At 47.8% G+C, this 17,728-nt stretch overlaps 1 protein-coding gene and 1 long non-coding RNA gene across 21 annotated transcripts in view; one reads left to right on the top strand and one right to left on the bottom strand.

The window, feature by feature from the left end:
• LOC110306980 overlaps positions 1 to 17,728 on the bottom strand; it is a 63,414-nt gene that overhangs the window by 44,512 nt on the left and 1,174 nt on the right. For 16 of the 20 annotated variants that reach the window (XR_003838382.1, XR_002379341.2, XR_003838371.1 and 13 more), the window contains exons 2-6: positions 12,564 to 12,644; positions 8,642 to 8,709; positions 8,410 to 8,538; positions 6,129 to 6,258; positions 4,994 to 5,077 (exon numbers count right to left, since the gene is read on the bottom strand). This is a non-coding gene — a long non-coding RNA (uncharacterized LOC110306980). Of the gene's footprint in view, positions 1 to 4,993; positions 5,078 to 6,124; positions 6,259 to 8,409; positions 8,539 to 8,641; positions 8,710 to 12,520; positions 12,645 to 17,728 lie in introns of all 20 variants that reach the window. The other 4 variants (XR_003838368.1, XR_003838366.1, XR_003838374.1 and 1 more) reach the window with 4 other exon arrangements.
• The window catches only part of Rtl1 (retrotransposon Gag like 1), a 5,667-nt gene continuing 5,017 nt past the window's right edge, over positions 17,079 to 17,728 (top strand). The window contains exons 1-2 of the mRNA XM_021179448.2: positions 17,079 to 17,201; positions 17,352 to 17,559. Coding sequence (XP_021035107.1) covers positions 17,079 to 17,201; positions 17,352 to 17,559 — 331 coding nt within the window. The remainder of the gene's footprint in view (positions 17,202 to 17,351; positions 17,560 to 17,728) is intronic.

Here is a 17,728-nt window from a genome sequence, read left to right as displayed (position 1 = left end):
ATGCTTGGTTCCCCTCTCTTATCACACAGGAATGGGATTGTCTCTCAGAAAGTTCAGGTTCCATTTCTCTCTCACAGATGGCAACTTGAGATGAGAGGAAGCTCAGGGACTAAGTTTGTGTTTGAGGAGGTGGTTGGGGGCTCTCCCACCATAAAGTGGTCAGTATAGGGCACATCCCTAGCGTGAGGGGCCTGACTTAGGAGGTCTCTGTTCCCAGCTTCAAGCCCCAGCTGCTCAGGTGACACTTTTCATCGAAAAGCTCACCAGAGCCCTGGAAAATTCTGAGCACTCTAGATTGCAGTCAATACACAGAAACCCTTGCCCCCCACTAACTCCATTTATAATTTAATTACAGATGAATAGGGCCCTCGCTGCATCAGGTTAATAATGTCATTTTCATAAGCCTCCGCTAATAGGTAGGTGCCTACACCTAATTTTGACCCTGCCCTATAAAGGGATTGGGCCACAAAATAGCTGAGATCTCAAGGACTGCTGGGAGGTGCTTATAACTAGTCAATCCATCCTTTGCCCACCCACACCACTCAGCACAGCCTTGCTAGGCAGTCTTCAGCAGCAGGGTGTGGTGGGGAGCCTCGGAGAGCCTTGGGTTTCATCCTGGCCCAACCTCACACCAGCTGGGAGACGGTGAGTATGGGACTTCTTTGCTTTTCTGTGCCATGGTGTATTCACCAATCCAATGTAGATAATGAGACTCTTCCTCTTTGTGAAATTTCCCATGTGAGTTCTGGACAGACAGCCTACCCAGCTCAGGACTTCGTCTAGGGTGACATAAATCCCAACTGCCATCACCCACCCTTGATTGCATTGGTGTGTGGCATAGGATTTCCTGTTTGTTTTCTCATAAGAATGATTGCAGTTCGAAGACAGGAAGCCGACTGACCGACCGACCGATCGACCGACCGACTGACTGACAGACCGAGCGATCGGCCGACCGGCCAACTGACATCATCATTTTAACCCTAGCCTCACCATAGTGACCTAGGAGGTAAGAGTTTTGCAGTGTCTGGTGGTGTGAATGAGTGGAGAGTTAGCCATTTCCCAGAGGCTATGCCATGCCCTAAGCATGCTGCCTCCTTATCTTAGCTGTCACTTCAAGGGAGAGACAGGGAAGGAATATCTCTGTGTGTGTCTCTCTGCTTTATAAAGCCAAATGCTTGTTATAAACCATGCAAATGCTAGTAAATGCAGATGTGGGCTCTGCAGGGCTTTCTGCTGCCTGCTGCATCTCCCGTGAGTTCCTCAGGCTAAGAGCTGCCTCCGGGCTGGCTTGATTTGTGTGATTAAGCCTGCAGAGGGGCCTCTGCCAGGAGATGTTATAGCGTGTATGCAGCATGGGGCTTTGAACGGCCAGACTGTTCTCTCTCTTATGACACTTGTTACATGTCACCCTCCTCCTGGATCCCACTGACGACTCCACAAGCGTTTATGAAGTGTCTGGTGGAGGCTAAGCTACTCTCATCTGCTTCAGTCCTCACTTCAAGCCGGTGAGAGAAAAACTCTCATCTCCATTTCACAGGGAAAGCCTGAGACTCTGAAAACTAAAGGGAATTGTGTGGCCTCACGGCTACAGAGGGAGAGTCAAGCTTAGCTGTGCAGCTTGAGAGCCCCCTGGCTCTACTGCAGCTGCTCTTGTAGCTCCCACTTCTGCAGGTCAAACGGAGCTGGCCAGGCAGCCACTGCTCAGTCAGGAAAAAGAAAAAAAAATAGAGAACAGGGGGCTTTGCATTCAGAGGCTTCTCCCTAGCAACTGGTGAAGGGGCAGAGAGAGAGAGAGAGAGAGAGAGAGGGAGAGAGAGGGAGAGGGAGAGAGAGAGAGAGAAAGAGAGAGAGAGAGGGTCTCAGAGCTGATTAAGAGCTAGAGAGAGAGCAGCTGCCCCCCCTCCCCTAAGGGGAGCACCACGCCCTCCCCTGGGCTGCTGGAAGAACAGCAGGGCAAAAGACTCAGTAACCAATAGCAAAGGAGCATAGGAGAAGCACCCCCAGACAGGTGGAAGAGGCCCCAAATTTATTCTCAGGGTGGGTGGAGGTTTTGCTATTGACGACAGCACAGAGAGGACCCTGAAGAGAGGGAGCTTGCCTCCTGTAAAGACCTGAGGGCCGAGACATAAGCAGGCTGCTGTTGGAGCTGCGGAGGCTGATGTAAAAGACAGGGGAGGGCTGAGAGGAGCGTCTCAGTACGTGAGCCCCCAAGCAAGCGGCTGGGGAGAGAGCTCACTGTTACTGGAGGCACCCGAGCAGAGAGGCAGGCCGGTAGGTGATGGGGAAGCTGCAGCAGGTTTCTCTAGCTGGCTGGCAGCCCAAGGGGACAGGCTTTTGAGAAGCAGCCCCAGTGCCCAGTTGGGAGCCAACAAGTGGGGCTGGTTGGAGGGTACCTGGCAGGGGTCAGGACAAGGATGGGTGGCCTTTGCTGTGACCCTAACCAGAGGTTAAATGGCAATGGCACCCTGATTGGTAGCGTAGTACCACTGAGGCACTGAGGGAGAAGCACTGTGATTGGGGGAGAGTGCTTTGGGAGAGTGGGGGTTGGTGGGAGCTGTCCAACTCCTCCTTAAGGGAGGGCCAGCTGGAGCGGCTCAGAGTCTTCTCTGGCTGATTTCAGGAGTGCTGGCCTGAATAATCTGCAAGGTAACAATCTGGTAAAGTGGGTGGGGGGCATAAAAAAAAGGGTCTGTCTGGTTGAGGTATCGGCTGGTCATAGAAAAAGCAGTCCACTTTTCTGGAGGCTAGATGCTAGCCACAGAGTCAGAGGGCTGCATGACCTGAATAGGGTGGGAGGCTTGGAAAAGCACCCTTTCCAGTGGTGGGACTCAGGAGCCTGGGCACTGATGGCTGTGGCTGAAATGCTAGCCTATTAATGGGGGTTTCACTGGGGGCTTTAAGCAGATGTTCCCCTCATCCAGACACACCTGTGCTGTGTAGTTTCTATGGGAGACTCTGTCATTGCTCCTGGGCTTCTACTCAGTATATGTGCAGTATGTGTGAGTGTGTACTTTCAGGGGCCAGCTGTGAAGGTGGCTGGGGTTTCTTGTCTGTGAAATCATCAGGATGACCTGACCTGATGAAACCTTGAGAAGGGCATATCTCAATGGAGAAAAATATCTCCAAAACGGCAGGAAAGGAAATGCAAATGATAGAATTGTTTGAGAAAAGTTCCCCGGTTTCTGCCAAGTGACTGTCAGTTCTTGACAACAGGATCTGGGGGCCTCAAGGTCGTTCTGCTGCTCTGACCCGCCAAGTGGGGGCAGCATCGTGTTGCAGGTCAGAGAGCTAGTGTCCACAAGATTGCCTGGATGCATCTGGGTTAAGGTTGCTGGGGAGGCAGCCTGGACCCCCAGAGCTTTGGCGTTTGGGTGGTTTTATTGGTGGTGCTGCTGTGGTGTAGTTTTGTGATTAAAGGACTTGTTGAGAGCTCTGGATGTGGACATTTGACATTTGGCAATGTGACAATCATATGTGTCAATACCCTTGCTGTTTTTATGTGGGGAGAGGGTCCAGGGGGCCCAGCATGTGTGTGTATGTGTGTGTGTGTGTGCACGTGCCTACATGCACAAGTGCGTTGACACACACTCTCACAGGTTTGTGATTAAATATTTCTGGTTAAAGGTGACTGAAGACCCTGACGGGTTCAGATTTTGTTCCCTGTGAATTTGAAAAGCCACCCAAAGTCCAGCCCAGGAGCTGGGGTCACAGGGCAGCAAGCCCTTTAGCCCCTGCTGGGAAGGGAGGGAACACTCCACCTCTGCTAACTCCTGTTGCTCAAGGCAGGAGATGAAATACCCGCTTGAGGGAGTTGAGAAATGGGTGTCTGTGGCAGGGTCGCACATGGAGGAACCATCTGCCTGACCAGTGAAGAAAGAAAACATTGAAGAGAGAGAGAGACGCCTTTGTGCAGGCAAACAAGGAGGGTCCCTTCTGTGTAAGGGGCGACAGGCAAGTTGCACTTCCCCTGAACGCACAGCACACAGACGGCTTAGTGAGTCGGGCCAGGCGTTTCTGTGCCACTGAGCAGCTAAGCTTTCTGGGGGTCATCTGGAGACCACCCCCACTATTTCTCGGGAGTCATTCATGCTGAAGGCAGCGAAATAAGAGCCTCTAAAGGCTTCCTGTGCGCAATCTGATTTCTTTTATTTATTTATATGAAAATAAGATTCAATCCCTACCAAATTACAGGAGACCCCAATTAAAAGCAGTAGGGTAGCTGGGCCAACCCCCAGGCGTTTGAGGAAGAACAGGGGTACCTTGGGAGGGTCTAAAAGGGGTCAGGGCTTGGGTAAGGGAGCTGGAGGCGTTATTCATCCTGGAGGCTTTTTGTTTTGCGTCTGTCAGTCATGTTCTCTGAAAAGGCAGAGCTGCCTGGAAGAGGGAGGGAATGGGTGGTACCTGGCTGGGCCGGCCCGGGCCGGGCTGGGTTGGGCTGGGCTAGGGAAGCTTGGATTTTACTGAGTACCCTCCCTGCCTGTGTTCCTATGCCAGATGACTTATATGAATTATTTTTCTCAGTGACATCTCAATGGGCCTGTGTTGAGAGAGATTCTGGATTTTTAAAGAAAAATGAAAGGAAGGAACCAAAGCACAGAGACACTCCTGGGCTACCTAAGGACACACAGCTTGAGACCATGCAAAATCTGGATGGGAGTTAAGATGGCTACTTATGATTGACAAGCCTACTCCCACACTAAAAAGGAAAGGGTACCTACGCCATCTCACCCTACACACACATGCCACGTCCTTTGACCCTAGAGGCAAGGCTGACTCAAAGACACACATGTCCACTCTCAAACCTGTGTGTTTTATAACTGACTTGTCACAGCTCTTTCCTACCCTATATCCTGGGATGAGAGGGCAAGGAGCAAGCTGAGAGATTATAGTCACAATGTAAAATTAATCACGACTATGAGGTGCATGTGTGTACAGGTGTGTGCACAGGAGTGTGTCATTCCATGTGCAGAATTACGGCGATATGCAAACTCACCAGCAACACGCAGCAGGCGACATGGCCCTCTGCTTAGAGGGGCGGTCTCCGAAGTCAAGTGTCAGGGAAACACAAAAGGGTCTTCTGGAAGGGGCAAAAGAACATGGTGATTAACCTCTGACCCATTTTGTTAATTACACGGGGCGGGGAGGGGGGGCAGTGGGAATAGCCTTAGAATAGGAAATCCTACAAGACCATGGCCTGGGACATTTTGGACACAGGGTGGGGCACACGCCTAACCATGGGGGTGCATTCAGGAGATGGGTGCCAAGCTTATTCATCAGCTTAAGCACAGTGTGTCCAGTGGGGGAAAGGGGTGGGGTGGGGAGTATTAGGAGGTTACAAGCCGTTGAACACCGAACTTCTGTATCAGGCTTTTTTCCTTTCCCCTTGGACTTAATCCCGGAAGCTCTGGGAAGTCAGCGAAAGGGCTAGAAGGCTACACGGGAGCAAACTGGTATTTTAGAAAGATTGCTCAGTGAAAACAAATCTGTGCAAACCATTTACTCAGCTAGCCCACCGCTAAGGGGCTGGGGTAAACAGAGGGATGTGTTCACCAGCCTAGCTACCAGAATGTTCTCTGTGGTGCCATCAGCAACGGCATAAAATGAAAACAGCTTAGCTCTCTTTAATCGGCCATCAGTTGAGCTGGATCACATTAATTAAAATGTGGGTGTGTGTGGCGTGCCCTCCTCGCTGACCCTTGCAGAGAACACTTTTATGGATGTATTCATGGTTTTATTTTTTAAATACCATATTGAACAAACAGGAACCCATGACCTGCCCTGATGAGAAGGATGTTCACCAGGCTTCTATCTGCACGCACTCTCCAGGAAGGGAACAGGACAGCCGGCATTTTCAATAACAGAACAGGGTGTTGCATACGTACACCGGAATATTAAACAGCTCTTAAAAAGAGGGAAATGCGCAAACCTATTGTCTTTTAATGGACGTCTGGATTTTACAATGGACCAGATTAATCATGATCTTTTGTTCCAAGACAGTTTCCCATCGTTGGTCCGAGGCACACTGCCTTTCATTCCGCTAACGTATGCATTCATATATTCATTTGTAATAATGTCATAAGGGCTCGGGAGCTCTCTCCCCAGATCCAAGGCACTAAGCACTTACTTACACCTGCCAGGATAAAGGACCCCGGATTTCAGGGTGGCAGTAAGATGCTTAAATCACCTCCCGTGTATACAGAATCCGAGGTGCTGAGTGTCATCAGAAAGGCAATGGGTCTTTGTTATGGCCAAGCAATTCTGGAGGGGAGGAAAACAAGCTGATACAAAATGCTAAAGGAAGAACGCCAGCTCTGAAACAGCCTCCGCACGAAAGACAAAAAGTCAGGGACTCGGGAAAGGTGTGTTTATAGAGGTGCACAAATGTACAGAAAAATGCAGGAGCCCAGGAGGACCAGAGCTGCTAAATTGAGGAGGGGGCTATAGATGAGGGAGGGGCTCAGTCCTATAACCACATGGACTTTTACCAACCACCAAATTAATTAGCAGTACTTTTGCTGTAAAATTACAATAAATATTTTGCATGGCTTTTTTTTATGGCTTTTTGTTACGGTTATTGTTGCTGTTGTTGTTTATTCTTTTGGAGGACTTGACTGGCCAAAAACAAACAAACAAACAAACAAACAAACAAACGGAAAAAATCAAAAAACAAATTCCATTAAAGTTGTGGGTGCCCAAAACAAGTTCTCAGCACAAAGGGTCTCAAAAGGGGAGTCAAGGTTTATCTTTTTTCTCTTCCTTTTTTTTTTTAATTTAACTTTTATTTTCTGTGCTTCTGCGCTGACGCTGCAGCCCGCTCAGCCTGTCAGTGACATGCAGCCAGCAGGTGTGAGCCTAGGCTGTGATTTCACTTCCAATCCGACCCTCCACGTCTGCAATGTACCCATGGGGGAACATTTTCCTCTTTGGTCCTTAAGAGGCCCAGAAAGCTAATGCGCTGGCCCGAGTTCTAGGGGATTAGCTGTATGGAATGGGAACTCCAGGGGAATGTGACTTGAGATAGATGCTGGCACAGGGGACACGGTCCTCTAGAGAAATAAACACAGAAGCCGCATGTGTCTCAACTGTGGAGCCTGCTTGCTGGCGACGAGCCGAGGCCATGCTACGTGCCCTGACAGCTTGACTCCTAAGCAACCCACACTATTACTGTGTACCTTCAGGGTCTAACGCAGAGGGTCCTGTCATCAGCATCACTAAATTATCCAAGTAGTGCAGTGCACACTGGGCTCCTCAGAAGACCCCTTTCTCTCCAAGGTACCCCAAGTCTGGCTTGCATCCTGAGCTTCAGACCTAGCTAGTGAGGCCCTCTGCAGCTGTCAGGGGCTGTCAGAATCTCAGAATGCGCATAGGGCTGAGTGTGTGACAAAGATAATATGATTACACCCACATCTTCAGAGAAGCACTTGATGCTCAGAGACCCTCGGAACCAAAAAAAAAAAAAATTTAACCCTTTCTAAACTTAGCAGTCTGAAGACTCATCCACCTTTGTCTACCCTTGCCAAGCTGCTGTTTCATTTACTGGGTAACTGTCTTCTCTGAAGAAATGCAGACTAGTCTCCTGCCATGACTTTAGGCAGGGGAAAATAAAACCTGAGCAGCATTAAGCACTGTGCTGCCTTTATGGCTGGTCTGTAATCACTTGAGGTTCAGCTCTTTAGCTCACACGATTTGTGGAATGGGCTCTGTACCTGCAAAGACCTTGGGGAACAGGCAAGGATTTCACAAATGCAAAATATTTTTATGACATATATAATGTATATGATTTTTTTTTTAAATTAAAAGCAATATTCAGATGGAGACTCCCTGTGCTTGCCCTGCAGTTTAGGGTTACTTCCAGGTCAAAACAGCCTGAAGACAACCCCATAAAAAAGCTAAAAGTTGTCTCAGGAAAACACCACCCACCCTGGGTGGGGAGTGGGGGGGGGCAGGGAGGGGGCAACTTTCCCAACACTGCTTTCCTGTTTGGCTCTTTTCCTTTGTTTTCCTCTGAATTCCAAAATCCTGAGAAGGCCTTATAAATGAGTCCAGAGGATTAAGATCCTCAAACAGCTACCTTTGCAAGGGGCAAGGACTCTCCCTCTCCACCAGGTATTGTTGCTTTTCTATTTCAGATTTACTGGGGCATTGCTTCCCTGATCTTACAGAGGGGGTTAGTAGCTATAGTCAGGGTTCTAAGATCTCCCTCCTAAAAGGGCATTATTCTGCTCTCCCTGTGCCTCTAGTCCCCATCAGGGGCATCATCATGGTCAGCATCCTCTCTGCAGCTAACTAAGTCTTCCTTAGTTATCCACAGAGAGACAAGGATACCAGCTTATTAAGGCTGTGTGACCTCCACCCCTCTAGGAAGCCTCTTACCCTTAAAAGAACAAAGTACAAGAGAGGTGGGCTTACCTGCCTGGCAGGGCACTGATTCTGGGCTGCTGGTTTTCCATGGTGACTTCGGACAATTCACCCTGGAAGCGAGCAGGGCTCCCTCAGGAATCACCAGCCCCCTGCCCCCTGAGGGGCAGTGAGCCATAGCTGTAAAATGAAGAGTTCCAGTTAGTTCCATTCTGGGAAAATCTGCAAATTTGCAAGTTCTCTAAATTAACATTTTTAGAAGGTAAGAGAACATTCCACAGACCTTTTTCTGTGATCCTGGGCCAGGCAACTGCTCCCTTCCTGGGAGAAAGCATCTTATCTCTGGGTTACCTAGAAGAGAAAGAATGAGAGTCAGGAGTCCCCTGTCTCCCTGAGCCCTTGACCCAAGCCTCACTGCTACCAGTAGACCTACTGTGTGCTTGAAAGGCAACCACTGCTGACCAATGCTGGGATCTAAGAGGTTATTATGGAGACTTAAAGGGATCCTCATGAAGAGAGGGCACACTGGGTGTCCATCTGAGGGTGAAAAGCTTTTGCTTGGTCTCCATTAGGACTGTCAGGCACACATGAGGTCATGGCATGACCCCAAGCCTCATGGTCCTCCTCTCCAATGTGACAATTTTAAAAAGCGACCACGATGCAGAGATCATTCTAAGGAGTGAAAAAAAACCTCAAGTGTATGATTTCTCACCAGTCATGCCTGGCATATGGGAAATACACAGAAGGGCAGAGATGTCTGAAAACAGGAATCCTGTTTTGGGGAACAGGAGGGGGGTGGGCTGGGGAGTTGCAACTGGATGGTACGTCTGTAACTAAGAAGAAAACATATTTATCCAACAGCTTCTAGGAAGAAGCAGGAACAGAGCAGGACCACCGGAGATCCACTTGGACACTTGAAGTCAAGGTAAGCAGGGGTAGAGGTCCCATGTTGGCCTCTGCCCAGTGGAGAGGGGCTTACCTGGTCAGTGGCAAGGGTATGGCCATGCTCAGGACTAAAGGTTAAAGGTTAGGTTGGGCATGTACTGGGGTACACACTACCACTGCTATCCAAATACTTGAGCAGTTATAATTAGTGGAGCCTCGGCCAGCTGTCTTATCCCATCCTGTCCCTCTGTTGACACCATATAAGCCAAAATGAAATGGGAATGACAGCAGGATCCTTTTGGGGCGATGGAAGCAGACACTAAGGCCCCCACTTCTATGTCTGGCTGCCTGTCAGACCACGAGACTAACTGCATCAACAGCGTGGAATGAAGGCATCCTCTGGCCACGAGGCTCTCCAGGTTTCTAAATGGCAACTGCCTGATCCCTCTTTGGGTACCTGTTTCTGCCTGTGTCATCTACCAGGGGGCAAAAATCTGGTTCAGAGCTCTGCAACCCACCTCAACCTTCCTGGGTGCTGGGAGTTAGCACCAAAGCCTCCACATGTCAGTTTAATTCTGCAAAGTGGTAAGAAAATCCTCCAACCATGATATTAGAGGCTAAGAAATCAGAGCTGGGCAGATTTCATTATGATTGGGAAATTCTAGTTAGCCCTGTCTGTGGCACAGGGGCTCCAGATGTGACTGGATGCCTTAGGTCTTCTGCATGGCCCTACCCTGCCTTTTGCAGGATAGTCATGACCACTGTTTGCAATGGGTAAAGTGGTTGTCACTGGAGTGAGGCTGTGCTCTTGCTGGAGGGTCCTGGAGAACAGGAACACTCTGGTTTAGGTTTAGTCTCTTTCAATGCAGAGCTTGCTCCCCTCATGGGGCTAAAGTTGATACCACACATTCAATGCTGTCTGACCCTTGCAATTAGAGTGTGTGCTCTAAAAGCAATTAACAGATAAAGCCTAATAACAAGAACAGGCCAGACTCCTACATCAGTTGTTGTTTTTCGTTTTGTTTTGTTTTGTTTTGTTTTTCACAGTTTACAAAGGGAATACCCTCTTCCCATTCTAAATGGGCAAGGAGAGGGTTATAGGGCTGGCTACCCTCTATCCCTGGCCCTAGAGCTGGGCTTCTCACAGACCTCAGGATGAGTTCTTCCTGACTTGAAGTCACCATCTCTAAGATACAACTTACTGTCAGCCCTATGCCTGCAGGCATTAAGGTTCGACCACGTTGTCAAAAGAGTACCAGGCATAGAGAAAAATTTGCCAGAGCTAGGCAGGAGCTGTAGATTCAAGGCAAGGATTAGACAACCTGTAAATTTTCAACCATTGCTTAGATTAGAAGACTTGGATTTAAATGAAAGTAGGAGCCTAATTTCTAGGTGTGGGTATTAGAACTAAGGGGGAACAAGAGTCCCTGAGCGCCACCTGTTTCTTTGGGCCATGCTGTTGTCAGAAGAAAGTAAGAAAGCCAAGGGGAAACTGAGGGGTAGGAAGAGAAGGCCATGTGCAAAGTCAAGGCCCCAGCGGGGCTAGCAGCTGCACGGGCTGCATCTCCTTCCAAGGCTCATCTCTGCCCACAAGCCTTGAAAGGAAAGTTTAGGCTCAGGAGCAGCTGATTGGCTATGCAACTGGGCAACCCAAAGAAGAAGGGGGGAGGGGTGTGCTCATGCACAGCCACACAGCCCCTCCCAGAGTGGCATACTTCCCCCACCCCTCCACAGTTATTCTGGGAGAGTGATCTAGCTGCCCCCCCATTGTGCCAGTTAAACATGAAGGGGCCAGGACACAAGGCTGCTGGGTCAAGGGCACAGCTCTGCCTCTAGATGCAACAAGCTGAGGGTCTGCTGCAAGAAATGTCCATTGACTTACTGTGATTCACTCTCTATCCTGAGTCATTGGATTCTCCCTTCAAAAAATCTTAGTTGCCTCACCATAGGGATGAAGGCCTGATGATGGAGGCTTTTTATCCAGACTACAGAGTAGGGAGAACAATGTGGCTATGCAGAAAAGAAAGATAAAGGCTCTCTCCTCTCAGATGCCCAAGCCAGGGTGGAGTGGGCAAGACCAGTGGGTAGCCCTGCAGACTCCAGCGACACTGGAACCACAGCATTAGACCCAAGCTCCTTCTTTGGGCTTTTAAGAAGCCCTGATGAGGGTATGGCTTAGCCCATCCAGCAAGCTGAATAGGAAGAGGGACCAATAACCACTCTAATCCACCAGGAGATGCAACGAGGACCCTAGGGCTCCACCCACCCAAGGCACATCTTGACCCTGACATTTGTGAAAAACAAAATAAGTAAATAACATAATTTGTGTCCCTTATTGTCCTGGCACACCCACCCCTATTCTAGTGCTCCATGTCCATCCATACCACCAGAAGGCCAGGGCAGTGGAGCAATGACAAAAAAAGTCTTCATTCTGAGGAGACTTAGTGCTATAGGCCTGAAGGCTTAAGCACCACTTAAGTACCACCGAATGGCTCATAAAAGAAATCCAAAGTAACCGGGGTCTTCATCCTACAGCCGAGACCCCAGGTATAGCAAAGAAGGTCTTTGAGAGCCATGGCTGCCCTCGACTCCTCTACGTGGCTTCACTGTCCTCCTGAGCTCTTGGGGGCCTCATGTCCTTCTCCTCTGTCCTCACCTTTCCCCTAATTCCTCCACCCTCACCCCCCCACCCCACCCCAGCCCATGCTGAACATTCAACTCTGCTCCTAAATACATTCTCCTCTCCTCTCCCAAGCTCTATTTTTAAAATCAGATTTCCTTTACTGTACAGGGAAAGGTATTCGCTGAGGGATTTGCCCCCCCTCCCCCCCCCCCCCCCACTGAACCCTTCATAGATGCTCCGTGGCAGCCCTGACACCATGGGCCACTTGCTCAGAGGCAATCAAGGAGCTAACCTGACCAAGTCTCTCTCGGGCAGGCGCTAACAGTGGTGAGACTGGGGTGTCTGTCTTCAATGTTGTGGGGCAGAGGGTCTGAGAAAGACCCAAAGGGTACATTCCCACCCTAGGCACTAGGTCTAGATTTTTATAGAAATTTTCAGAAAGATATTATGTAAGGTTTGAGAATATACATGGAGACGCATCTGAAAGACGGACAAGTGTCTCGTCTGCATAACCTAGAGGCAAGCAGGGTGAGTTTCAGAAGAGGAGGCAAGGGAAGCCAAAGTGATTGTAAAAAGACATCAGAGAGGGAGGATAGCATTCTAACATGTCCCAAGTCCACTCAGAGGAGCAGACCCCTGAGCTGGGCCACCTACCTGGTGTAGCACTTCCCTTCTCTTGCTACAGGGGGGCTCTTACCCTCAGCAGAGCCTTAATGTCCGTGGCACGGTGGCTACACGGTGGTACTGTCTCAAGTTCTTAGGGGTCCAAGCAGGATACCTAAGCCAAAAAAGAAAAAAAAAAAGAAAAGACTGTTGGGTGAACTGAAGACTAAAAAAATGCAAAATGCAAATTTTTTTCTTTTTTTTTGAAAAACAGCAAAATCAAATTTGGCTTAGGAAAGACTCAGTCTTTCAACAGGAACACCTGTGGAGAAACGAGGAAGGAAGCTATACAAAGTTAAAATTGATGTTTCATGCAAAACAATTTAAGCTCTCAATTTCCCAAATCAGGGAAGCACCTATATGTTTTCCATAGGAGCGATACTTGCCCCAGGCTCCACTTAGTGCTAAAGCTCTTGGGGTTTGTGTTGTGGGCGGGAAGTTTGATTGGCTGGAAGTGAAGAATGGTAAAACAAGGGTGTCACGTGAGCAACGACAGTGAGTTGTTTCAGTGTTACTGGAAATGTAGGAGAAGATTTTAAGTGGGAGTTTTCTGAATCAATTTAAGTTTCTGGGGTAGAAATCTGGACTTTATTTTGAGAAATCAAAATTTTCTATCACACTAAGGGCTTTGGGCTTCTGCCAAAAGGCTTTAACAAAAAAAAAAAGAAGAAGAAAAAAAAAACCTTAATGGTGGGATTGCTTGCTTGTGGGAGATAAGCTTGTAGAACGCATGATAAAACATATTTTATGGCTAACAACTTTGGACTTTATTATTACAAGCAACAAGAAACACCGAGAAATCATAACTAGGAAAGTGAACAGGCACACATTTAAGATCGTGCCCAAACACTCTGACTTTCGATGTGGAGAGAATGCCAAAGTCTGACTCTCAGGGCATGCCAAGGAGCGATGATTAATGTTGACGCCAAGGAAAGGTTTCAATTAGAGGAGCTACATGGCCGAGTTGGGGACTATGCAGAGAAGTTTGGAATTTATTTAGAGGCTCAGACATGATGAGGTTTTTGCACATGCTTAAAAATTTGATTTATCCAATTCTAACGGAGTGACATGGTGAGTTTTCTGTGTTTGATAGATATAACATAGCTCCGTTACGAAATCAAATTCTCGCCGTATGCCAAGAATCTAGACTTTTTATGTCCTGCACAATTAAGAGACATTGCCGAGTTTTTAAGGTGGGGTCACAAGCTCAAATTTAATGAACTGTGCTAAGATGTGCGAATTTTATTCTAAGGGATGACGTATCAGATTATAATATCACTTGAGTAAGTTTGGACTTGAGCCAACAAACGGCTTCAAAGTGTGATGGGAGAAGATTTGTTAGTTGTTGGTTTCTTTTTTTTTCTTTTTTCTTTTTTCTTTTTTTTTTGGGTACGTGACATGATAAGATCCTGTACTGTCTGTTAAGGATTTGGAGCTTCATGCTACATAGAAACTTTGCAACGTTTAAATCTGGGAGTGACTCCTTACAGCCTGTGAATTCAGCAGAGAAGGGAGTGGACACTGTAATATATTTAGGGGATTTGACCCATGTGCAAACTGAAGGCACTATTGCATCCTGAGTGAGGGGTGAGATATCATTTCTGATCCTTTTGCGGGGGGGGGGGGGGGGGGGTGCTGCAGGATGCTTGGAGTTTGGCCAAGGAAGGATTTTAAGGAGTAAAATGGTGAAGAGTTTTGTATTCAAAGGAATTTGATGATGTTGAAGCGTGTTTTTATGCTAAGGTGTGTGGATTTGGTGAGCTGTTTACTGCGTGGGTGAGTGTCCACTGGCCCCCTCGGTACCAGGGCATCCAGTGGGATTTTTTTCTTTTTGTGCAGAGAAATGGGATGACCTGCAGATGGGGCTGAGAGGTGGAATGACATTTATATAGCGTGTCAGGTTCGACACGGTGGTGAGGGATGTGAGGAGTCCTCCCTCGTGCCACGCTGAAGAATTTGGATGCCAGCCACGATGAGATTTTAGGAGAGTGATATCATGAGCTTTGCATGTTGGATAGGCTCAGTCTGCTGAGAAATGTATGGCTTTATGATCATACTTTAAGACTTGGTCTCATAGGTAAGGCAGAGACTTTGTGAGGCGGTAAGCAGAGCATAAGTACACGCATGTTGCAGGAAGCTCGACATGTGTTACCATACAAAAGCTTTGGACTTTGTCAAAGATATTTTATTGTGGCCTTTGAAACTGTGGATTTTGTATTGATTATGTTGATTAAATCACATAGTTTAAAAATAATTTATGCTAAGCAACTGGAACTTCATGGTACAGAAAAGAAATATCTGTGTCTGTGAATATGCGTGCGATAAATAGGAAAATCATAAGATGAAAATTGTTTATCTCAACTAAAGGCTTATTCTGATATCCAGGCATATTAAAATTTTTAGGACAAGAGATTTTTGGTTGAGGGCTGGAAAGCAGAAATATCTAATCCCTTACATGATCAAATTTGTTTGTAATATTTTAAGTATAGGCATTTTATTTAGAACGGGTATCATTTAGCTTTAAAATCGGATTGCTACAAATTTAAAAATTGAAACCATGAGCAATTTTTAGGTGGAGACCTGCTGAGATTTTTATGTCCCACGAATGAACTTGGGGATGAATTAGTCAAATTTTATATTTTAATAATAGACAACTTTTCCTGAAAGAGGAAATGAGTTGATTTATGTAATATGCTATGCATGTTTCTGAACTGCTGGTCTGTACAGCAGGCTCAGGACCTGTGATCTCCAGTTCTAGGAATGAGAAGCCCAGCATGGACATAATGCTAAGGCCTTTCAATTTCAGCCAGAGGAAATTTTATTTTTTCTTTTTGGTAAGTTTACATGTCAGACATGTTTATAAAAGGTTTGGATTTAATATTGCAGACAGTAAATAAACAGTGAGAGGCTTTAATCAGAGGGATTGCATGATCGAATTTAAGTGTCATGCTAACAAGGAGATGTCTAATTCTGAGAAACTGCAGACCCAAAAGCATCCTGCTGCAAGGTTTGGAGTATGGCCAACAGGAGTTTTACATGAATGACAACATGGAGATTTCTGTTTATTTGGTTTTGTGTGTGTATGTGTGTGTGTTTTTGTTTTTGGATAGGTCAGCCCAGTGACCTTAAAAAAGAAAATTGAGAAGTAACAGAAGGTGCTGAATTCATAAAGACAATAGCTATATGGCTGAGCTATTGAATAACTAGCTTAATTTGTTTTGCAAACCAATACATCCCTTTAAATTCAATTTCCGTGCACTAAACCCTCCATGGCTAGATTTTCAAAAATTACGGAACAATCAGATTTCAAAGGTCCCATGACCCCCCTTTCACCCAACTTCATACCTCTGTTAGATATACCCCTGTACCAGACGAAATCAACAGTGACAGAAAGGGGTGGGGGAGCACTTGAGAAAGAAAACCCTGTCCCTGCCGAAGCAGAGGAGAAACTTGGAAAGATAGCATTCGTGAGACGTGCAGAAATGTTTGCAATGAGCAGAATTGAGGCCAGATGTTTAAAGCTGCAGGAGCCCTGCAGACCAGGCAATCCTGGGAGAATATTTTTTTTGAAAGCCCGCGAACGGGTGTTTAGAAAGCTCCGACTCAGCTCAGAGCTGGAGAAAACGTGGCTTTGGACAGAGATCAAACCGAACAAGAGAAATGATACTATCCCTCCCCCACCCCCTTCTTATCCTGCAAATGCACAAAGTGTGACCTAGGATGAAGCCACAAAAGTGCATGTTTTCAGCACATAGTAGGCATTTTATAAACATTTATGGGGAGCAAAATTAAAACCAAAAGCCATGGCTCTCTCCCACTTATTTCGGCTTGCAGCCTAGAGGAGGAAATAAGAGCTATTTTTGGCTGTTGACCCAACTGGCAGGATAGTGGCCAAGTGCCCGATTTCTCCTCTTTCCCCAGTTTATGAAATAGCAGGCATCTCCCTGCAGATTCCCGCCTCCAACCAAGCTCACTGGGCTGGCTCTAGACTACCAAGCCTGCCAGCAGCCGCTTTGAGTGGCATTGAGATGTGACCTTTATGACTTTTGGGTGACTACAAATGGGAAGGGAACCTGGCCAGGGCAAAGCGGGCCAGAACCTGGCCAGGGCAAAGCGGGCCAGAAGTGTGCCCTGCCAGGTGCTAGCTTGCCACAGAGGACGCTCCAGGCCAGTTGCTCCACAAAATTTATGGGCTGTGAATTTCTCATTCCACTAGAGGAAGTAGGCAGGTGGGGCAGTCAGACTCCGCCTGGAAGGCAGGTCAGGGGTTGACAGTCTTTCCCCTGGAGGTGCCCCAAGTAACCAGAAGAAGAGGCTGAATTGAATGCAGGAAGAATTTCTCCATTTTCTCTCTGATTCTAATAACTTGGCATCTGCTTTGTCCTTGAGATAGAATCTGACCCTGCCATCTTGAGAACCTAAATTGCTACATTTTCTCCTGTCTTTTATCCCTCTGTCCCCAGGTTCTGGTCTCCACAGTTGCGGTCTCTGACCACAACACATCACAATCTTACCAGTCTTCAGAGCACACTCCTTTCCAACCGACGACATGATAGAACCCTCTGAAGACTCATTTGAGACGATGATGGAGCTTAAGAATCCATCATCAAAACAAATGGAGTCCTCCGAGGGCTCATCCAACACCGTTGAAGAGACACCAGGCAGCAGCGGGGCCCAGGCGGGGGCCCAGGCAGAGGCCCAGGCGGAGACCCAGGTGGAGGCCCAGGTGGAAGCCCAGGTGGAGGCCCAGGCTGAAGCCCAGGTTGAGGCCCAGGTTGAGGCCCAGGTAGAGGCCCAGGTGGAGGCCCAGGTGGAGGCCCAGGTGGAGACCCAGGCGGGCTCAGACAGTGGCCCAGCCCAGGAAGAAAAGGAGCCACCCAGTGGCCCCCTCAAGGAAATGCAAGAGCTGCCCACTAATCTACTCCAAGAAGTGGAGGAGCCATCCAGTGGCCCCCAAGAGGAAATGCAAGAGATACCCACTGATCTACTCCTGGAAGTGGAGGAGCCATCCAGTGGCCCCCACCAGGAAATGCAAGAGCTACCCACTGATCTATTCCTGGAAGTGGAAGAGCCATCCAGTGGCCCCCACCAGGAAATTCAAGAGCTACCCACTGATCTACTCCTGGAAGTGGAGGAACCATCCAGTGGCCCCCACCAGGAAATGCAAGAGCTACCCACTGATCTACTCCTGGAAGTGGA

This window comes from Mus caroli, chromosome 12, assembly GCF_900094665.2.
Source record: "Mus caroli chromosome 12, CAROLI_EIJ_v1.1, whole genome shotgun sequence".
NCBI classification, from domain to species: domain Eukaryota; kingdom Metazoa; phylum Chordata; class Mammalia; order Rodentia; family Muridae; genus Mus; species Mus caroli.
Note: the sequence above shows the minus strand (reverse complement) of the source record. Positions and strands in the feature narration are given on the sequence as shown.